This window comes from Microplitis mediator, chromosome 2 (genome assembly GCF_029852145.1).
Source record: "Microplitis mediator isolate UGA2020A chromosome 2, iyMicMedi2.1, whole genome shotgun sequence".
Classification (NCBI taxonomy): Eukaryota; Metazoa; Arthropoda; class Insecta; order Hymenoptera; family Braconidae; genus Microplitis; species Microplitis mediator.
Window position 1 is genome coordinate 7768383 of NC_079970.1, and position 24893 is coordinate 7793275.

Here is a 24893-nt window from a genome sequence, read left to right on the forward strand (position 1 = left end):
AATCGATTATCAAGGCACATTTAACTACTAATAGTTATTTCGTTAATGGTGAGCTAACATGCTAACCTTGAACGAAGAAGACTATTATTTTAGAATTAATTTGTATCGGATCGGACCCTAACTTGTTTCATTATGATTTAACATGTGATAGAGACATAAAAATAATTTTATTTCATAGAAAAAAAAAAAACTATAAACATATATTTTTCATGAGTCATCGAATTACTGTTATTATGTTATGTATAGATAAAAAAAAATTAGAGAGAGAAAAAAAAAATTAGAATAAAAAATATGTATTGGAGTTAAAGTTTAAAACGAGTTTAGGTTTAGCATAATAATATGAATAGGTAATTTTTAAAAAAGATAAAGAAAGTAAAAAAAAGAAAGAGTTTATGAGACTTATGTGATGTTCTGATCTTTGGAAACTGAAAAGTAGACGTTGAAGGTACACGGAAAGTAACTGTACTTTGAAATCAAGTTTTGGAGGAACGACAGTTTGTCTCGGGAGGATTACCGATTTTGTGTGTGTGTGTGTGTCTGTGTGTGTGGTAGACGTCAAGGTAAAAAAAAAGAAAAACGAGTATAGATAAAAAAAAAAATTCAACTGCGTCAACGTTATTTTTAAACAAAAACGTCATGAGACGCGGTTCCCCTTTTAGGGCCGAGCGAAAAGGTAGATCAGAAAGCAAGGGTGAATAAAAAAATGAAAAAAAAGTTTACGAGAGATAGGAGTGAGTGAGTGAGGAATAAAAAAAAGTGGTTCAAGACGACGTGTCTCGGGGGTTAAAGAAAAAGTAGTGAATCCAAATTCACCTCTGCATATTCACGAACCTCCAAGCTTGCCTGCTACTTGCAAGCTTTTACGAAAACGAGAAAAACCACGACGTAAAAGAACAATGAGATAACGCACTAGGATTCTTTTAAGTCTTTGTGATGGAATTTGTAATACTGTCTTATTTAAATTTGTCGAAATTGATATAAACGATTTTTTCTTTCATTTTATTTTACTGCTCAATTCGCTTTTTTTATATTTATTTGTTTGTCATAAATATTTATTTATTCTATTTTTTTACTTTCAATGTAATCAGACTAAAAAGATTTTTTTTTTGTTAAAATCTTTTTGTTTTTTTTACAAAGTTGTTTCAACTCATTTGAATATGTAGAAAAAGTTTTTTCGCGTGAAAATTTTATGATGAAAGAAAACATGTTAAATAATGGTCTCAACGTGATAGATCTTAAAGAAATTGATGCCATATTTTATTAATAGAAATAAATTTCACGTGAAAAGAATAAAACATAAGATAATAAATAATTGATATTTAATATGTACCTGAAGATCGGAACGTTTTTCGCGAAACGAAAATAAAAAAACAAAATGAAAAGTTAAAAATCTACTGGATCTAGGTTTCTGAAATGTTTCGCATAAGTGCTAGTATGTCAGCTGAAAATTGCAGCCGACCCCAACTAACCCTTAAGTCACCCTTAAGAGGATATCGTCCCCTTTCTGGGTGAATTTCGTAACTGCAAAATTGTAATTTTTTCAGAAACCGGTCAAAACTTTTATTCTGTTACACGATGTACCTGAAAATTGAAACCTTTTTCACGCAACGAAAATGAAAATAATTTATGTAATTTGACTCTAAAGGTGACTTCAGGGGTAATTCGGGTTGGCCTGCAATTTTCAGCTGACGTGCAAAACATTTCAGAAATCTAGATCCAGTTGATTCTTTACTTTTCATTGCTTTTTTTTTTAATTTCGTTCTGTGCAAAACGTTCTGATCTTCAGGTACATGTTACACGTGCGTTAATGGAAATATTAAAATTCAAGTCTCTCGAACATTATGTTATAACTATTAAAATTTGAAGCATTTTTTACTCAATTGCAGTACTAAAGAATGTTTTTCACTCATAATTTTAATTATGAAAAAAAAAAAGTAGTTACGAGGTTTACCCAGAAAGGGGACAATATGTCATCTATACTCTTTCTCACACACGTATGAACAAACAAAACGGTCCTTGTTGCACTTACATTAACAAATGGAAATTTCAAATGAGCCGTTCTCAGATGTAAACTGAAATTTCCGAACAAGAAGCATTTCATTAGATAAATAATAACTTTACGCATCGAATGACATATTTTATTTAATAATTTGTGTCTTTATCTATGAAAATGTTTCATTTGGAAATCACCTACTTCACTCTGTTAAGCAGTCAAATTACATAAATTTTTTTCATTTTCGTTGCGCGAAAAACGTTCCGATCTTCAGTTACATGATTTAATAGAAAAATTTAATACATTTATTAATGAAATAGAATATCTGTGAAGGTTATAAAATATATATAATATTAAATTACAAACCCGTTATAAATAGGTAAGCGAATACTTTATTTAAGCTCACAATGTTAAATAAAAAATTGAGGATAAGAATAATAGCATTATTGTTAAATTTAATGTTATATATATTCATTGGTCTCAATCCAAAAGTAGCTTATGTGGTGTTTACAACAATGTGTCCCACTATACAGGTCAACGCTCTCTATAAACTCGGTAACCTGTCGATATATTGTATTACCCCGATACGACTGTTCTATGGTTTCTCTCGACACAGTTAAAAGTAAAATTCGATTTAAAAAGGGTATATCACTTTGCAACAAAAATTAAATTTGAAAAAAAAATAATAGCACTAAAAACAAAAATAAAAATAACGCTAAAAAATTTTGTTGCACGGCATTAACGAGCGGATGCACATATTTTTTTGTTTTCACGCATTTTCCTCGGTACACTCGTCGTACTCATTCACCGCGTGCATTCCCTTTTATATTCATTGTATTTTAGTTTCATGATATTAATATAATTCCAGCATAAAATCATTGAAACTCAGCATGAATGAGGAAAAAAATTTTTCTATACATTTTATTATGCGAAATGAAAAATTAAAATAAATCTCCTTTTGAAAAAAAAATTAACGAGAAAAATAAATAAATAATAATTTGAATTTTTTAATCGCATATTATAGTACCATGTTAAATTTATATCACGTATTTAAAAGTGAACTTTTCGTTGTTTCCAAATATTTAATTGGAATAAATTATTTTTTTATTTTTTTTCAATATTTCAAAAGTTTATCGAGTATTTTATATAAAAGCAATCAATATATTATTCAATCGTATTATAATTTTACTTGAATAAAAAAACAGTTGTAAAAATTTTTAATTGGAAACAAAAACTACATGCCGTAAACTTTTTTTTTTTTTAATAAAATATAAACATGATTTAATTTATGTAAAATAAATTATGAATTTTTTGAATAAATATTGTCGTACATAAAATTATTGAAAACTCATTTACTATTATTATAATACAGACGTTATATAAATATTTAAAATATTAATATATTAATTAAAATGACGTGAAACGTGACATGAATTATAATTACTTAATTAATTAAAAACAAATGTTAAAAAATAATCCAGAGAATTTAAATTATCGCGAGTGATAAATTGAATATCATTTATTCCAAACGATACATATACATTCAGTACAATAAATTAAACGTTTAAACAGGAGAGAAATTTTTTTTTTTTAATAAAAATAAAATATTTATAAAAACAGGAAAATGAACATATTTATTATCGACAAACATCAAAGTTTATAAAATATATAAAGCACTTAATTTCAGTGTCCCTCTCAGGTAAAAGCACTTTGTTCAGTACTAGGGCCATTAGAAAATTGCTTGAGGGAGGCGTAGAATGATTCCCCTCATGGCCGTTACACCCACGAGTGGTGGGTTTGCACTCACACGTACTTGGTCTACATACAAGTACATGCATATAATGTAGTAATGTAAGAGAAAAGAAGAGAAGAGACGAAAAGAGACTAAAAGAAAAAGAAGCTCTAGCAGTATACTCAGGCATTACTCCCCCGCACACACAACTACTACCCACGCTCAGGTTAAATAATCACCATACATTTTATAATTAGCATTGTGCTGTTAGCTCGACCACGAAGAAGCAACAACATATAAGTGTGTGCTCTAGTGTACTCAGCTATCTGTACACTAGGCTTCCCCATGAGAGAAACTCGTACATGCAACCGCTGATCCGGCCACGGAAGTTTTACTCTCTCTCCTTTATCCCTCTCCTCCCCCTCCTACTTCTCCCCCTTCTTCTCTTTTCGTTCTTGCGGCATACATTGCTTCCTTCTTAATGCCACAAATTTATAATTTAATTCCATTAACATTCTACCCCTAAAGAGAAACTAAACCGAGATTATTCTGATAAGAAATACAATACTTGGATCATGTTTATGGTTTCTCCCGTTAATTATTATTTTTCTGTTTTCAAGATTATTAAATTTTTATTATGCCAGAATATGACTATTTGAGTTTTCTTGTAATTATTTTTCATTTTCTGCTGCTGCATTTTCACACAACAATAAAATTCATTTTTACAAGACCAAAAAAATCATTTAAATGCTTGAATAATTATTTAGATAATATTTCTTCATTACTCGAGTTGAAATTTAAATCGTAGATTGAACATACTAGACGCTGAAAACGTAAATTCAACCTTCGAAGCGTAGGTATGTAAAAACGTATTTTAGACGTAATTGACGTACGAAAATGTAAATAAGATTTGCATAATCGTAGTCAAAACCTTTCAAAACTCGCAATAAAAAAATTACATTGTATCAGAAACTATATCTAGCAACCAGAAAGCAAGAAGTAAAAATTTTCAGCAGCTTTTGAAAAGTATTTAGAGCCTTGCAGGAGGCAACTCTACTAATGGCTCGAACTAGTTTAGAGAGTATAGTGTCTAGAGTTATCTCCTGCATGGCCCAAAATATTTTTCAAAAGCTGCTGAAAATTTTTGTTTCTTGTCTTCTGGCTGCTAGACATATTTTTTTGGTAATTAAATTTTTCTGATGCAGTGTAATTTTTTTCTTGCAAATTTTGAAAGGTTTTGTCTACGATTACGCAAATCTTATTTACGTTTTCGTACGTCAATTACGTCTAAAATACCTTTTTATGGCTACTTACACCTTCAAAGGGTGAATTTACGTTTTCAACGTCTAGTACGTTCTACGATTTAAATTTCGACTCGAGTTAGAATGATTAACTTGCAGTTATTTTATTAGAAATAAAAAAAATTATGAAAAATGATTGTGAGTTTGATGACAACATTAATTAAGGGAACCCTCGACCAAATTTATTTCATAAATATTGATTTAGTTTTTTATTATTTTTTTTTTTTTGTTAGTGAAAAAAAAAGTGTATTTCCGATGGCAAGGAAAACGCAATGACAAATAATTTTTAAAATTGAACTGAGTCAATATTATCATGAAAATGTCAATGCGATCGTCTCGTACCTTATCCACGTCGTCCAGACAACTCCTTTCTACTCATCGTTCCTATAAAGATCCGACGCCGTCCGGATATTTCGATACATATCTTCCCTCTTTCATTTTGACATCCCCTACTACTACACCAATAATAATTAAAGGGTGTTTCACCCGAGTACACGAATGCTTCAGAATGAAATTCAGGACACACGCATACACACTCTCATTCAATCACTCACTCATACATTTACACACTGTCATACATGCACGCACAAAACTCAATGTAATATTCCACTTATATAAAACTCGCCTCTTTCCCCGCCCCATTTTACTCGATGGCGCCGTGCACACCCGTCACCTCGTGAATGTTTACGAGCGTACTGTCGTGGCAAATTATCACCACTACGAGTTACTCAGGGTTATATATATATATATATATATATATATATATATTTTTTTTTTCATTTTATATTGTATTTTTTGAGTAGAGAAAAACATAAAAAAATATATAAATCAACTAATAAAAGTAAAAATAAAAAAAAATTACATTAAAATTTTAATTGCCGCCATTAAAATGATATAATGGGTTTTAAAAATTTATATCCACCCCCAAAATAAATTACAAAACAAAAACAAAAAAATGATGAACGTAAATAAAAAAATAGATGAATAATAAATTAATCAGACTAGCATTGGAGTGTATATATAGTTGAGGATTTGACATTTTGCCGATGGTTTAACGTCGATCTCGGTTGGGTTTTATGTGACGCGGAAGGTAGAAAACCCGTAATCCGTGATCTACGATCACGCCCTTCCGCCAATAGTTTCGCACTTTACGGCACTCGGTATGCAAATGCACCACACCACGGGCTGTCCTTCCGCATTGTGCGAACTCAAGCAACCCAACTATTACTATAACAACTGTAGACTTTACTATGCCACCTCACCTCACCTCACCTCACCTCATCTAATACAGCAGCTACTTGTGTGTGTGTGAGCTGGCCCCCGTACTCCCGTTTAGTTTTCTCCCCTTTTCTGTGCTAAGAGACGACGAAACACGTGCAATATCTTGCAAAAGAGGGTTGTACGTTTGCCAAGTCTTATCCTTATACTTTACAACCCTTATCCAACTGGCGTTGAAATCCGTCAGACACGACCTACACTCTAAACTTGTATAACTCCAGTGATATGGAAGGTGAGAAATTCTTGGCATATTCCACACACTTTATTTATCGAACGCTCCACCAATTGCTCTGGACTATATTTTTTTTTTTTTAATTTAAAATTTTTTATGTACGCATATGTGTAATAATATGGAGACAAAGGATAAACAGATGGATAATTACGTAATTGTTGATAAATTCAAGATTAATGAGGTAATTATCCTTCGTTGGGAAGATACAGACGCGGGTATTCTGTAGAATTATTAGCAGATCCCAATGGAATTATAGTGACACATTAGTACCACTGTATATAGCGCATATGAAACTCAATAACAGTAGAATCTACCAATCTACCACCGATAATCGTCATCATATGTGTGAGTTCTGTGTACACAGAGTTACTGTAGTTACCCAAGTTTGTGTAGATAAATCCCATTAATCGTAATCGGATTTTCCAGGATCCTTCTATCCGAGCTTAATTTCGTCCTGTGCTATAGCTGATCACCAAGACTCTTTGAAAAAACACTAAACGCCCAATTATTTCGATCAATTTTCATTACTTCGGGTTGTTTGTCCGTTTCATTAGATTTATTTATTGCTAATTTAATTATAAACTACTCGAGCGTTTTAACTCTTGTCGCTTGAAATGAAATAAAAAAAATAACTTTTAGTTTAACGACCAAAAGCTAAATTCATTTTCAAAAAATTATAGTTCGTATATAAAAAATGCGTAAGACATAATTTTTTACGTCCTCGTCCAAGTACTTGAAATTAATTTCAACATAGTTTAATAAATTATAACTTGTAACTTTTCTCATTAAATTAATCCCCGTTAAAATATTCTTAATGTTTGTAAAATTTATGCTAAAAAAAAAATTAATTGTCTGAAAAATGACGTCTTTATGGGAAGTAAACATTTCCAAAGATTAAAATATTCTGCGGTTTTAAAGATAATTTTTTTTTTAAATTAAAACGTTCTCGTTGGTCAGTGTTAAGAACATGGACCGTATATTTGCCGGTAAAATATCAAAGAAACTCGTTTAGTGATACATATATTGTATACTAGTGACAAGGATATTCTGGGTAACGCGTACATCCACAAGTTTCAGCAAAGTCACGTCGCTTCATTGTAATTAGGAACTATCCAAAGCGTCGTGGCTCGTTGAATTTATACTGACTCATCCGTTGGTAGCTCTAGATCTTTGGATCTACCGGAGGATAGAGGCCAACTTGGTCTACAAACTATATACTGATTTGGTGAGTGTGAGTGTGGGTGAGGGTGTTATAGGACTATCCAACTATCTTTGTATGGACGGCAACGTACAAGCTTAGCGAGACCTAGGAGAGTTAAAGTGCCAGAGTAACCGAGTGGTAGATGAGCAAGTGGGAGAATTATAGAACAAGACTGTGTATATAGTATAGCATGCATTCAAGTTCTCCCAACCCTATCTCTCGACATAGGGTTGGAAGTCCTCTTCCTCTTGCACCCTGAAGCGGTTCCGGCTGCCAGCCACCGTGGAACGAGCGGACGTTTATCCGGAAGCCACGCGAGAATCTCCATCTTCTTCCACTATCTCTCCTCCCCTCTTCTCTACAATCCTCAACTTTATCTGTACTCTCTTAGTTTCATCCTCACATGGCATTTCGCTTTTCCACTGTTCTACTCTTTTCATCATTAAATCTAACCGTCTTTCTTCCTCCAGCTTTCTTGCCCATTTTCATCCTGATCGTTTGTTCATTGGGAACAAATAAACTCTACAGACTCTTAGAAACTCACTAGCCCGATTCGGAAGACTTCCATCTCTTCTTACTTCTACATACACTCTACATTACTTTTCTCTGCAATACGTCTTTTAGCAGTAGCATCAGCATCACTGTAGATACTGTAGGCTTGAATTTACCACGACGCGCACTGAATCACAGACAAAACATATATATTTTACTCTGTCACTACTTATTCTTATCCTACTTCTTATCCTTATTCTCTTAAAATTCTTACAGTAATCGTGATTTCTAGATACTAACTCTTGCGTTTTATCGTCCTGATTAATCCTGAGATAAAGTGTCGAAGAATCTTGCACACAGAGGACGGCTCGAAACTCCGGTCGTATTGATGCTCAACTACTTGGAAAACTATCTTTAATTTTTTATTCAACAAATTAGAAATTTACGTCGTAACTATTTTATACCTCTTTGTTTTGTTGTTTAAATTTTATAAAATTTAATGAAATCTTAAATCTACAAGAGATTTAAAACAAATTATTAATGACTAATGGCCATTAATCACAGAGTTGAGGACAACGGTGAAAACGACATTGTTTTCTACCTCGTCGCCTTTCTCAAATGCTAAATTAAAGCATAACTCATACTTTGCGTGATACCGAGTTGCTTTTATTGCAATATAACTTGACAATTATATTATTGGCTGCAATTTATGGTTACGTGTCCTCTAGTCATAACACATACTATGTACTATATATATCTTTGTACCAGTTACTACTTACGACATTAAAATAATTCAAGTTGTTGAATTAAAATAATAATTTAATCTTTAAGTATTAATTAATTTTTTTCCATCCAAAAGGATGAAAGGATTAAGGAGATGATAAAAGAAAAGACGTAGCAATAACGGGGGATGATTCACGTGAGGTCATAAAGGATACGGTGTGTGCATGTATGCATGTATAGTTGATGAGCACGGAGTTTGATAATAACTCGAGGATATACGAGCTGCCATCACGTGTGTTGTTACCAACGATGGTCACAGGAAATGCATAGCGTGCACACATCGCATCAAAACTTGACACTCGACACCCAACCAATCCCTATTATCCTCTACAATGTGGCACGTGCGTGAATAGCGAAAATTTGGATGCCCCCGAAGCGTTACGAGGACATACGCGTGATGACATCGACAACAATTAACAGCGCCACGGTTCAAGTACTCAGAATTCCATATGCCCTATTTATACATATTTTATACCGCTATTACGACCTTTCAAGTATTTTATTACAAATTTACCACCAAATTATAACACTATTAATTGACGTTTTTAAATTAAGAAAGGCTGCAAGATAAAACTTTTTTAAATTTAATTTTTTTAATATAATTTATTATTTATTTAATCTTTGTTTAACTAAACGTGTTATATATTGCTACGTAGCTCTTGAAATTTCCCGCAATGTCAGTAACATCTGGTGTTCGTAACCACGTATTAAATCCTGCGTAAATTCTGTTTACGCAGCTGAGATCGACGCACGGAATTTTGCCTGCATAAATGCTCAACCTGGCTACTGTACCGAATACTAATAAATATATATATATATGAGTATATCTCAATCTCTTGATCCTACGTTTTTTATTATTATTATTATTATTTCTCTTTTATATATTCTAAGGTATTATGCAATGTATCAATAATATTTTATGGGTTATTGTAATTTTTATTTTTTTTAATTTAAGTCTTGAAGTTAAATTTTATTATGTAAAAAAAAGGGTAAAATTTGCATGAAATTCGTGCAAAATAGTGCTGTCGCATACGAAAGTAGTTACCGCGTCGTCTATTAAATCTAAATGGCTCGTTGATCCTCTTGTATAACGACGTATATTATTAATCATTTTCGTACACACTCGTCGCCTTGGCTTTAAAATTATACAGGTTATAAATTAAATGTATCAAACAACGTGTAAACTATTATTATTATCACTACTATTATTATTAGATCGATAAATCAATTTTATTTGAATTAATTTAAATATGTAAGTAATTTACGAATTTTTTAAATTTATTAAGTAAAAATCGGGCAAAATGGGATAGCCGAAATTTTTATTTTTAAATGACTGAACTATTTATTACCATTACAATTTCTTTTCAGTGATTTGAGATGCTCGAAATTTGTATATGTCAACTTTTTTTTTTATATTTTTACTTATTCGTACTCTAATTCACAAGTAAATGAAGAACAAATTTTATTTTAATTTTTCTGACAGTACGCAGTAAGAAATATTTTGCAGATATAACTATGCTAGTATGGGCGTGAACGCCACACTGTATGGTATCGAAGATTTTTATAGGTTATAAAATTGTATGCATAGATGATTTAACCATTGCGGGAATAGTAACATTGGCAATAATTGTTGCGGACGCCGCAATGTCAATATGGCCGTCAGGCCCATACTGCGTTGCCGTATCCACATTGCTTCTGGCCGATAAACCTAGTCTAACATCTATATAGTTTTGGTTGTAATACAATAGGATACATTGATTGACACGCCAGAAATTATGGCGGGAAAAACTAGTAGCATTGTAGTATGGCTCTCAGGACCAGCAATACAATAGCTCCAGTACTATACAGTATAGTAAACAACGCCATACTTCTGGGACTCGTTACAATACTGTCTTGGAATATTTCACATACTATTTTAGTATGTCTTGAGACCATACTAGCATGGTGTTGAACGCCATGCATTTCTTACCGTGTAAGGTAACAGTGCCAAATATTGACCGAGCTTCAATTAATGACTGGGTACTTAAAGACTTAAAAATTTTTGTATTATGGTATTTAATTCATGAAAAATATGCAGTTATAAGTTGTAAATTTTTCATAAATTAAATTCCACAATTTAAAAATTATGAGTAGAAAATTTTTTATTTTCAGTTTTCATGGTTCATACTATTTTGACATTAGTACTAATCAAGAATCTACTTTTTTTTATTACAGATGATTAGAGGTTGGGAATATTGACGGCGTGGACACATTTTTTTGTCCCCTCTACATCAACGGCGCATAACTAACTCAAATTAAAATTTTTTTTTTTTAAATTTTTCCATGTATTCTTGAGATATCAATAAAAAAATAATAAAAATATGGATACTAAAAATATTAATTGTTTTTTTTTTATTGAGCGTCAAAAAACGCCCGAAATTCGGGCTTCTAGACTAGAGTGCCCCCTTAAGAGTCTTCAAGTACTCAGTCATTAATTGGAGCTCGGTTAATATTTGGGACTGCTACTCTACTTCATTTGGTTCGAAGATAAAAAAAATTAATGGAAAATGAAAATTTATCTAATTTTATTTGAATATAGACGTTAAGTAAAAATTTCTCGTATTTTTAGTCAAAAAAAGTAAAATTTTTTCTTAGCGTTATTTAGCTGTCATTCCTATGATTAATAATGTAAATTTATTTTCTTTGTTAAATAAATTTGACTTTAGTTTTATCAGTATTCATCCACATAACACTAGAGGGTCCTTAAATCCCCGTACTATTTAAAATAAACTCCGATCAATAAAAACCACGAGAGTATAAAGCGTAAAAGTAATAGAGGAATTGAATGAGCAAATTTTCATAATCGGAATGGTGATAATAAAAATAAAAAAAAAATAAAGGAAGATCTATATATATGCACACATATAAATCCTGATAAATGTTAAGTGTATAATAGAGTACAGAGACAATAATTTTCACCCCGACTAATAAAAATAATAAGGGTTGCATAATTTAGCAGTGGACCGTTAAAAATAATAGGGGGTATGATTTTATTAACTGGAAGTGGAATGAGAGCGTTAAATTTCTCAATGAAAAACACCTCGTACGTGTTATGTTTCTCCTGTTGTAAAAATATTTTTTCGACTTCCTGATCTATGAATATTTCTATGCATATACATACAAATGTATAATAATAAAATAATTTAAAATATGAAAGAGTGAGTGAGTGAGTGATAGTTTAAGTGCGAGTCGATTAAGCAAATCCCAATGCGAGGGTGAGCACTGGCGCATAGTTGATGTTCCTCGGGGAGCATTAAGTTCGAGAACGCGTGACAACGCACATATAAGCAACAGTATAACCATTACATGTGAAATGCGAATTACACTTACACTTTTGCGTGAATTCCCTCAGTTACAGGCCAACGTAAAAAAGCATTAAAAAAAATAATAAAAAATTCAGAAGACAAATAATAAATCTTGGTTAAGTTATAAATAGTCAAAGCATTAATTACACAGTGATTAGACTTAAAAGTTGTTTGGAATAAAAAAATATAAAGTAAAAAACAAATTAAACATCCGACATTAGGAAAATAAAAAAAAAGAAACGGGCAAGAATTATGTTCACGGTGTCACGGGGTTACGAACGACGAGCGAGACTACAACGTGAATGGAGAATAAAAAAAGTAAAGAGTAAAATAAAAAACGTGAATGAGAGTGAAGAGGAAAAGGTAAAATTCGTTGTGACAACTCGAGTGGATGATGGTGTGTTGGTCACTTATATTTATGTATATATGTGAATGTATAAATTGTTTGTAAAAAAAAAGATAGAAATAGTAAAAATAGTTTTGTAAACCTTAGCGTATAAATTTTAAGCTTGTCGTGTGACTATTATCCACGAAAAATTATCGTTTTGCTACTTCCGGGTGGAGTCGCCGGCATCCATTAACGTCCGGGGCGTTGTGCCTCTTTGGTGCAAGCTATCAACCGTGGAGGACACCCTACAGCTATAGTATACAATATATACGACAATATACTAGACTAAAAGACGAGAAGACCATAAGAAATTTCTAAAAACGTCGTATATATGAGGACAGATGACGATACACCACAATTCAAGCACATCAAAGACACTCCCCAGTGCATCATCGTACTGAAATACACGCACGTGTTACCATACGCACACCCCACATATACAATGGTTAACTTAATATAAAAGGAAATCCAAAGACGTTATGTCTTAATAAGTCATTTTTACTTATTTGAGGGAAATAACCGAGACGAATATTTTTTTTAATCATAAAATTGTTTTCGATAAATTGTAATAAATGATATTTCGGTTTATTATGATTATCATTTTTTTGGAGCTTTCAATAACAACAATTTTACGTGGCTAGTAAACATAAATAACTTTTATGAAGATAATATATTTTTTTTTTCTTTACTTCCTTTCTTATTTATATAAATAAAGTCCGCTTATTTATTAATATGTAGGTAAAAGTTTGGAGGTCAGAGAAAATAGAAAGGAATTGAAGTCTTGAAAACACGATACGATATAAAATATTCAATTATATATAATATAAGTGATATATTATTGATAAATTTATCTGTAGTTATTAATCAAATAGATTTTTTAAAATAGTAATTGTTAAATAAATTATTTGCGGATATGCATCATGTTTTTTTTCTTTGGATGAAATAAAAACGATGACTCAAGCTGATTGTGAGTCAATAGAATAAAATGAATAAACGATTACGTCATCGAGATTTAAAATTAATAACACGATTATTGAATTCAAATGATTGTATTTAAAATATATAAGAGGAAAATAAAATAAATTAAGGAATAAATTTTAAAAGTTAAATCAGTATAAATCTGCAGTTAACTACCGAATTTTACGGTAATGACCATGCCCAGAAAAAAATATATATATTTTTAACGGTATATATTTATTTGTTTTTGGTCGTGAATTCTAGGGTTTCATGTTTTTTATTTCGACAAACGGTCGAGTACTTATTTTTATACCGGTTGGCAAACTGTTGCATTGCTACTGTTGAATTTCAACATCGGATTGTGTACTGCTATACCAGAAGCTGGGATAATAATGTATTACTAGTATTACAAAAGCTCTTTAGTTAATTAATTTAAAAAACAATAATCTACATCATTTCCCTACTTTGGTTTCATTTATTTCAACTCTTTTAATAGATTTCATAAAAATATTCATATTGCATTCATATTTATGATATAATTTTTATAGAATTTTACCATATTCACTATACATATATAGGGGAAGGGTAGGACATATATACGGAACCGTTAATAGGTTTTTATGGACAAATAGGCTGGATTTTTTTTTTTTGACTTCCATTCGAAATAAATGAACCAAATTTCCAGTTGCCAGAGAAAAAAATTTTTTTTCCCTGGGCGGGAAGAATGGACCACTCCCAGAAAAGTAAAAAAAAGTTTTTTATTCTTTATTTAAAAAAAAATCACTATACAAAAATTATTTAAGGTAAAAGACCCAATAGCCGATCAGGAAACTAGTACCCGATCGCTCCATGTATTTATATAGATATATTTAGTGAAATTCAGTAAATATGGATATACAAGTACATGAGTGATCGGGTACTGGGTCTCTTACCTTATATCTAATCTAAGTGAAAAAAAATATTTGCGATACTGTTAGTATATATCAATATACACTGTGAAAAATTCCGAACAAATTTTACTATGGGTGCATAGTAACACCGGACTATAAGAAAACTGGTACAAAATTTACAAGTGTCCCATAGTAAAGGTATGCGCATAGGCCACAATCGTATAGTCTGCGCATACGTTTACTGTGGGACACTTGTAAATTTTGAATCAGTTTTCTTAGAGCCCGGTGTTACCATGCACCCATAGTAAAATTTATGGGGAATTTTTCGGTGTAAAAATGTCAGAAAAACAAAATTGTTGAAGATGAATAACTTATATAAGGTTTAAATATAACGAAGAAGTCATCGTATATACTTATTATGGCCCAGAATACATTGAGTCCATTGAAAAATTCCTCAAAAAAAATCATTTTTTACCAAATTTTTCGGGGTGGTCCGTTTTGTCCGACTGGTCCCGTTTTGCCTGCCCTTCTCGTGTATATACATACAAATTTTTTTATAAATTTTTAACAACCTTAACTTGTATTTTTTTAAAATTTTTTCCTTATTGACTTTATCTTTGTTTCTTTAACCTCTTTAAAGTTTAATCTTAATCGTTACTAAAATATTCTTATCAAAATTCATTCAATATTTGCTATTTCTTAAATTAAAATATTTATTTAAATATGAGAAAACATCGAATTGGAAAAAATTAATTTTTAAATTTATTTCAGCAAAATCCTGGGAAAACTTCTAAAAACCTGAATAATTATTTAAGATAAAATATTCCGCCATTCCCAATTTTTTTTATTTTTGATTATTAAAGTATCTCTATTTCAATAGTTAATGTTCACCGCAACACTCTACGAAGTTAGGATTAGTTAGCTATCAAATTTCAATAATTCTGATCAAGCATTAAATTCTAAGTGTATGCACTACGAATTCAAGATAAATAATTGATGCATTTCTATGTATTGAAACTTCACGACCTGATTTTAATTCGAAAAATATTTTCTTTCACAAATTTTTAAAATAAATATTAAAGTACAAATATTGCTGTTATACTTATATTTTGGTTCATACTTTATACACTTCATAAAAAAAATAAAACAGTTTTTACAAGTGTGTGATAAGTAGAAATTTATACATATATATACCAGTGGAATCGATTAACAAGAATCAATTCTTCGAAAGTACCAATCGAATACTTCAAGCAAAATGTTGGTGGCTTCAGTTATTCTCTGCTTGATTGTTGGATCTCAGGCATCGGTACCTGGACTTTGCCCAAATGTAAAGGGAGAAGTAACAGATTTGAATGAAGTATGTATCATTTTTATCTAACCTTATATTCTTACAATTTCATGTAACTGAAGATCGGAACGTTTATCCCGCAACGAAAATAGAAAAAAATATATAATTTGACTGCTTAAGGGGTAGTTCCGGGATGGGGATGGCCTTAGATTTTCGGCTGACATACCAGCATCTATATGCGAAATATTTCTGAATTCTGGTCACCCAGTAGTTTTTTTACTATATAATTTTTCAATTTCGTTGCGTGAAAAACGTTCCGATCTTCAGGTACAGAAAAGTTCGATATTAATTTAAAGGATACATTGTTCTTTTTAGATATTTGGAAGATGGTACTTACAAAAAGCGAGCCGTAATGTTGCTGATTTTACTTTGATATGTACTGAACTATATTGGAATCTACCTAACGAATATGGTTCATCAAATATTGTCTACACTAGTTATTCAAAATTGTAATTATAAAATTTTTATAATTATTAATAATCATAAATTTTTCCATGTCATTAAGACATTATTTTATTCATATTTTAAAATTTAGAACCAAGGAATACGTAAAATCTGTGTCTGAGGCAACGCTCAATGACAGTGGAGTCACGATCGTGTACCATACACCAGTTGCAGGACCTATGTCCGTAAACCGCTATATATTTACTGACAATCGTCGACAATATGGAATAGTATGGAGCTGTGAGAACAACGGAACTATGCAGTAAGTTGACTAATTAAATTTACGAATTTCTATTATTAATAAACTAATCATTAAATTAACTTATTTAGTGATGAATCCGCCTTTTTCTATTCGAAAAACCCAAGACCAAATCGGGGGGACATGCAACGATTCATAAACTATAAATTGGCTGTTCTCGGTCTCAATATACCGAAACTCGTAGATGTTAACACGGAATACTGCTATTAAACTTTTTTCAAATACTAATTCTTTGTTTTGGTTTTCTCATAATATACCAGACTTTTGAATTTTTAAATGAATAAATTGTAATGATGACTTATATACAGATATTTTTGTAATTATTGTAATCCTTTTTCACAAGTAATCTATTTTTTAACAGACAACAACCGATGAATTCAGTTTTCAAATCGAATTGATTTCTCTTTTTTTCTTCCATAAATTTCATAGAGATATAATTATTGCATTTATCTTCATGATAAAATTTTCATAAAATTACGCTACTATCTATCATAATTAGCCGCTCACTAAAAATAAATTAGTGAACTTTTCTAACAGATAGTGAACATTCACTAGTTTTTACTAATTCAACTTTAGAGAGCAAGTAGGTTCCAAAAATACAATTGGTTTGAAATATTCAGATGATTCTTCATGAAACTTTAACCAGTTATTCTTTGGGCGATTACCTCGATCAAGTTTCAAAATTATAAAAATTGAGTAAGTATTTAAAAAATGGTGGCAATTTCAAATTTTGAAATTAATGAAAAGTGCGATTTGGATGTCTTCTATCTTGAATAAATTCAGATTCATGAGACCACACAGAAAAAAAAAATATCTCAAGTCAAGAAAATATTTTGGAAGATAAACGTTTTCGGGAACCAAGTCAAGATTTTTTTGAGCCAAGAGAGTTTGTCTTGCAAAAAGTTCTTATAAGAAATTCTTTTATCAGTGTGGTCAGAGGAGATTTCTACTTTGTCCGAGAAAATTGAGGTTTTCAAAAAAAATTTCTTGAATCAAGAATATTTACTTTCAGTCAAGAATTCTTCTTTTCTGTGCAAGCTCATTTTTCTCAATATGAATCTATCTAAAGATCGGAACGTTTTTCACGCACTGAAAATCGGATCTCTGTTTCTGTTAACCGTTTCTGTGAGCGGGAACGATTGATTGACATAATGGACAGTCCTACGGGCTTATCAAATGCATCACTTGGCAAAATAGTAACTTCACTGCGCTAAATCTATCATTATGTAAATGTTTAAGGAAAAATTATCTTTTTTATTTTGTTATTATTTTTTTACTATATAATATAGCAACATTAAAAATTATGTTTAGTTTTATTTGGAGGCACATCCTCTGCCCGCAATATATTTTTTTTTGTTTTTTGTATTTTTATGTAAAAGTAACCCTGTAATTGGCTATGGCTGTTGGGTTTATTGCTAAATGAATAAATAAATAAAGTGAAAAAAATGTATATAATTTGACTGCTTACTGATAAAATATGAAGCTTTAATTTGATTATTTTTACTTTTAATTTAATAATCATTTTTATCGACTTTATTTGGATTCTTAATTATTTTAGTGAGAAATCTCTTTCTATATTCCGGCTGCCGGATGGCACTTTTTTTTTTAGTCAAATAAAATTCTAGTCTAGAGATACTCATGTTGATAAATAAATAAATTTCGTACTTATTAATTTTTTAAACTAAGATGAAAAAAATAATGAAGTCACGGGCTGAATATTTACAACCGTAACTTCTTGGAAGACTGCGGAAGTTTAAATGTGCAATGGAGTACCGGTAAAGTTTGATGAAACAATTGGCTGCATTATGATGGCAAAAAGTAAATAATAAATAAATATTGGAAAAAAAATTCGATTGTACATATTTACTTGAACTTTTATTATACTTCCTTAACCTTGAGTTCGAAAATAATAAAATAAATAATGGAATAAAACGAAGAAAATTATAAAAATAAAATAAAAGTATAAAAACTTTATATTATAGTATTTTTATAAAACATGTAAAATAAATAGAATAATAAAAAAAGTAAAATATTTTTCGATTATTAAAAAGTTTTATAAAATAAAAACATAAAAACTGTAAGAGCATTGTTAAAATTTCAGATATTTTAATTAACTAACTTTGGAGTGAGTGTATGCGTTTATGCATCACGCGGCCAGCAGCACGTCATGCATCCAAACAAGTAATCAAATTACCAGAGAATAAAACAACAACAATAATAATATTAATAAACATTGACATAAAAATTAACGTTCCAAAAATAACTTTTGAAAAATTTATTTCAATTATTTATTAATTGTTCCTAAACTTTCTAATTCGTTTTTTATCATAAAAAAAAGATATATGAACGATTCATTAATCAGTTGGATGACGTCGAACTACACAATCTAAAGACTCTTAGTACTAAACACTTATGGGATTACTTAAAAATACATTTAGTCAATGATGTTTTAAAGTGTAATCTTATCTGTCATCAATTATTAGATAAAACAAAAAACTTTTCCCAATAATTAAATATAATAGTCAAAGAAAATTGATTGAAATATTAAATGAATGGCGGTAAAAATTTACTGAAAGCTGAATAAATAAAAAATTTAGTGAAAGAAATATACGTCAAGTATGAAATATATTTTTTGGGCAGTATTTTGTTCTGATAAAAAAAATTTTTCGCTCTACTCTATGTCTATCGTAATTCATTCACGGCAGATATTGCAATGCGGTCACTAATGGGAATGTTGAAAAAAAATATGAAAAAAGACAGCCGATAGATTCAGCTACTAAATTAATTTTGCTCGAGGGACGACTCATTTGACATTCCAACTGTGATGTACGCTGGCACTGCATATGCGACGAAGAGTAATGGCGTGTATTTCGCAAGGCGTTGTCCTAAGCTAAATTGCAAACTCTATAGACGATGCTTGATACATTGATCGATCAGTCCATTTGCACAGCAGACATGATCATGACTTACGATTATACTCATGACGCCGCACAATGCACAGTCGTGCCTTGAATTTTTACTATTTTATATCTTACCTCATAATGTTTTATAATTTTATCATTAAATACAAATATGTATAAGCATACAAGTGCATCTATATTTAAACCATACACTTAAATGTTAATAATAGTCATAATTGACGATTCTAAAAATACTATTTTTATCAAAAGGTCATTATTTAAATGAGAAATTACTATTCAGTAGTAAAAATACTTTACAACTTGTAATGGAAACTAATAATTGTTATTTAGTCAATCTTAATTATTGTTGTTTGAAAATAATAACAATTATTCTATTAGTGCAATTATTTCAACCCGGTAGAGCATTAAATTTATTTATGTACTTGTAAGAGAGTTCTGTTAAAAGAAAAAAAACGAATACTTGAAGTCGTTTTAATGATCTTGTGAGGAAAAAATAATTAACTGAATTTTCAAGAAATCACATGAAAACTAATAATTTATTTACTTTTTTGAAAAGTCCAAAAATTCTTAGCGGACATTTAAAATTATAAAATTTATAATTTGGAATAAAAAAAACTATTCTCTACCTCTAATTACTACCTCTATAATTATTTTTCAGAAATTTAAAATGCCCAAGTCAAAAACAAATTCTAGTTTAGTCCTCAAAAGCTTCAATTTCTTTGATGTTTTATTTGGCGCCCAGAAAGTAACTCTACTTTAGTACTCAAAATCCTCAATGAGAACTACGAGGTCTGAATACGAATAATTTATGGATTTTAAATTATAACTAAGACCTCAAAATCCTCGACGAGTGAAAAGTTATAATTCGGACTTTGAAAAATTTTGAATAGAAAAGGGAGGGGAGAGAATACGTCGAATGAGACTTTTGAGGTTCAAATGCGGATAAAATTATTCCTGTATGTTTTGAGTACTTTGAGGCTCTAATCCAGATTATGTTATTCCAGTTTAGTCCTCAAAGTGGTAAAATTGATCGTAACTACTACTTTGAGGACTAAACTAGAATAACTTTCTGTACTGTTGTCAATCTACAAATTCTAAATTGATCTTCAAAAACCTCATTGAGAACTTTGAGACTTGAATCCGAAGTCGTTTTCTGACTCGGGTATTCAGAACTTTTTTCGAAAAATTTTTTTTCCGCTCTATTTTACTCTGAAGTAAAAAAGAAAATTTTATTGTCTTGTTTTATAAGAAGATTTACGTTTGTTTTTAGTAATAAATTTTTTTCTTGGCATTTTCATTCTGATCGACCCTCACCTACTTCATGCTATAAAAATTACTATTTTTTTTATTTTTTACTACACAACGTACGTAATATAGAAATTCTATCATACTTAAAATGAACGTTATGTAAATAAATATATATGTTAATCAATGCACAAGAAGTTGCATGCGTAGAAATAAAAGAATAATAAATAAAAGTACAAAGTACTTAGTAAAAATTAATAAATCTGAGATAACATATTCACATTAGTAAGACTAACAAGTCTCGCAGTTTACCGCTTAGCGTCTTATCGTCGCGTGAAACTTTTTTAAAATGCTACTGTAGGGAATATATAAGTTGAGTGAGTAAGTAAAGGGAAATCACGCTAATGGAAACAGCCAGTATAGTTTGAATAAAACAAAAAAGAAAATAAAAAAAGGAAAATGAAAATGAAAAAGAAATAAAGAATGAGAGAAGTAGATGTTGAGGGAGGGGGAGAGGGAAAGGAGTGAAAGTAAAAAGAACTAGAGATTGGCATGAACAAGGCCTTTGCCTTCGTACGTCACAATGATTACAACGGTAGAATAGAATTCAATTCAATTCTTCATTCATTGTAAAATCCATCCGCGGTAGACTTTAATTTCTACATGATTCATCGAAGCCTTTTGTTCAACCGAGTATCGGTTTTTTGTCTAGACAATAAAACTAAAAACGATTGAGTTAAAATAAAAAAAATTATCTCGAGTAGTATTATTGGAAAATTTAACAATGTTCATAGCCTATATAACACTATGCACTTTCCATTTTATATTGTTTTAATTCAAATGGCTTACTATAATTAATACATTGATACAGGTAGTAGTTAATTAACCAGGTCCGATGAATATGTGATGTCAATGTAACAAAAGTTACAAAAACCTTATGAATTTATTGGAATTTTTTTCATACACTAAATGAAATTTATTTATGTTTATAATTTTCAATGCTGGATATTTTTTTTAAGCATAAATTTATATAAATAGAGTAGAAGTAGCATTTGTGGCCAGTACTCTATTTTTGGACCTTCAATATTTTATTTTAATTGAAGAGAGTCTATAGTAATTTTTGTCCGCTTTTATCTCAAACTAAACCTCTAAATGCAAAACTAAGAACGAGGCTCGATGCATTACTCTATAAATTAGCAGACGACGTTTTGATTTTTGAAAAACATTAATTTGTTTAAAAGAAAAACGTGGGCAAAGTTTCCATTTACTGCGCAAGTGCAACAAGGATAGTACCGTTTGTTGATTTGAGAGTGTGATAGAGAAAAAAGTTCAGACCCCTCTTAATGAAAAAATATAAAAAAAATTTTTCATTTTAATGGGGTAAGAGACCCAGTACCAGATCAGGGAAAAAGTATTTCATCACTCATGTATTTGTATGTCTATATTCAGTCAAATTTAATAAATATAGTTGTACAAATACATGAGTGATCGAATACTAGTTCCCTGATCGGGAACTGGGTCTTTTACCTTACAGTCAAAAAATAATCTTTGAATGAACTAAAATAATTAATTGTCATTGCGTACATTGCGCATTATTTTATTAAAATTTTTCAAGTTATTATCAAAAAGAAAAAGAGATCAGCATATCGGCTGCGTAATTTCAAAACACAGTAACTGACAAAAACAAAATTTTTGAAATATGAATTGAATCATGTTCACAAGACTCCACTGGAACTAAAAATACTAAAATTTCGATTTTAAAAGATTTGTTCCTTACTGTGTTTTGAAATTGGCCAGCCGATATCTCAAGTTAAACTCAGGTTTTTTCGATTAAGAAAGTAATTTTGAATGAAATCTTAAAATTTTTGCACTAAAAATATATATGATTGAAAATTTGAACAGCATAATTTCTTGTAAGAAGAAAATAAAATGTTTCTAAAAGCTATTTTTTCTCTCAGTGAAGATAAAATAATTGAATATTTGAATATTGGCTCTAAAATTATATTTTTTCTATAAAATTATTCATCAGTGAATCCAGGTTAATGTACTTTGGCTAAAATTATATGTCTGGATAAAAAATTCAAGAGATAATTTCACTGATTTAATTAGGCTATACAATAATTAATAAGACAATGTTACTTTAAAAATTAAGATTTCAAAACCCCGAAGAAGAAATATTTATAATAATAACGTCTGAGTAAAAAAGTAAAAAACAATTTAATGATTGTAATCATAAAGTAGTTTTGAGTAAAAATATGAGACTACAATGGCATCGGTAATAGCAGAGTGAGATTTTTCGAGAAGTTGATTGAACTGAGAATTTATTTCCAGTGCTTTTCATCGTTTCATATCTTTTTCACGAGAGCAATTTCTTCTTTCGCTCACTCGACGGTCCGTTTATTTTTTTATTTTTATATTTTTTTCTCACTCTACAACGAGACTCAAGCTCTGGTATATCCTTTACTTGGGAGCGATAACATGGTAACTCATGAATGAACCCCAGGGAGAAATGTGTGTACTTTCTTACATTATATATCGTGTGGAAGTGAGTGAAGATATATAATATAAGAAGCAGCCATGGCATCAGATTGCCACCGCCGGAAGAAAAATCTTGGTCACCGAATTTTACGACATTTTGAGAGTTCTCTATTAAAATAAAATATCCAAGACGACAATGACTCAACTTACTTACTCTATATTTATACGCAACTACTGAATTATATCATCTCGAGCGAACTGCTGCAGTTATTTAAGCGCTCGAAACTTTTCAAAAAGAAAAATAATAAATTTTTATATTTTTATCACAACTTTACATCGTAACTCAATTTATCTCGTTTATCGCATGTGATGCATGTTTTCTGATACGACAAAGACTAAATATATGGAAACAATCTAGTTGATGGTGAGATATAACGGACATTTTTTAAACTCTTGTCCCATACAATAAATTTATAAGTTTTTAAATCTAAAACTAAATCAATACTACGTTAAAAAATATACCATGCTATACTATACTGCATTGTATCGATACTATGACTATTTGATAACGTCTGTCTCACGTCCAAAAAAGTCATTTTTGTCTACTAAATTATATATATACTAGGATTCATCACTTGTCATCCGATATGATGTAGATTTAGGTTTCAAGTAACTTACGATACTGGTATTATTGGTGACATAGATATGGTTATACTATATCAATTTACTTCCTGACATTCTCTTTCTATATATATACATTTGTATTGATCAACGAGAAATAGAGAAGATAAACAATACAGTAGTTCTCGAAATTTGAATGATAAGGGTACAAAACTATCAAAACAATTAAGTGGAGCTTAGAATTTGGTGACATAATTGAATATTTCAATTTATTGGATGAACACCGCTAAATAATAATCATTACACGGAAAAAAATAAATAGTAAATGCAACATGATGCAGTCTTGGTAAATAAACATGATGGAATCATGTTGCATCCACATGATTTTCATGTGGCCTTAATAGCATAAAATTAAGCTGCAACAACTAAATATTTATGCTTCAGAAAAATTATTTATCATCAAGCAACTAGATTTTTCCGAATTTATAATATTGCAGATGAAAATTAGAGTAAATTATCAAATTAAATCATTTGTAAATGATATTTTTGCTTAAGGGGTTAGGGGTAGTCAGGATTTTCAAAAAAATTGATTTTTTGCTCGATTGTTGCTTGATAATAAATAATTTTTCTGAAGCATAAATATTTAGTTGTTGCAGCTTAATTTTATGCTATTAAAGCTACAAAAAATCACGTTGCTGCCACATGATTGTCATGTAGCCGAAACATGACAAATCATGTAGATGCAACATGATTTCATCATGTTTATTTACCAAGACTGCATCATGTTGCATTTACTATTTATTTTTTTTCGTGTAGAATAAAATATACTTTTAAACTCAATCCCATAATATAAGAGGAAAGGAAAATCAAAGGACATGAGAGGATCGAGATAGGGGGTTGTTAAATCAATTGATAGCCCTTAACAGAAACATAACAGTTATGAAGGTAAATGGGTGGTGTAGAATCGACAATGACTATTGTGTATC

The 24893-nt window shown here is 30.3% G+C and overlaps 2 protein-coding genes across 6 annotated transcripts in view; one reads left to right on the forward strand and one right to left on the reverse strand.

Moving 5' to 3' along the window:
• LOC130663895 (fasciclin-3) overlaps positions 1-24893 on the reverse strand; it is a 200416-nt gene that overhangs the window by 114969 nt on the left and 60554 nt on the right. The gene's annotated exons all lie outside the window — the stretch shown is intronic.
• On the forward strand, positions 15808-16943 carry LOC130663896 (uncharacterized). Its single transcript, XM_057463451.1, has 4 exons — positions 15808-15948; positions 16255-16388; positions 16475-16645; positions 16714-16943. Exons 1-4 carry the CDS (start codon positions 15847-15849, stop codon positions 16850-16852), a joined length of 546 nt encoding a protein of 181 aa, XP_057319434.1. The 5' UTR covers positions 15808-15846; the 3' UTR covers positions 16853-16943.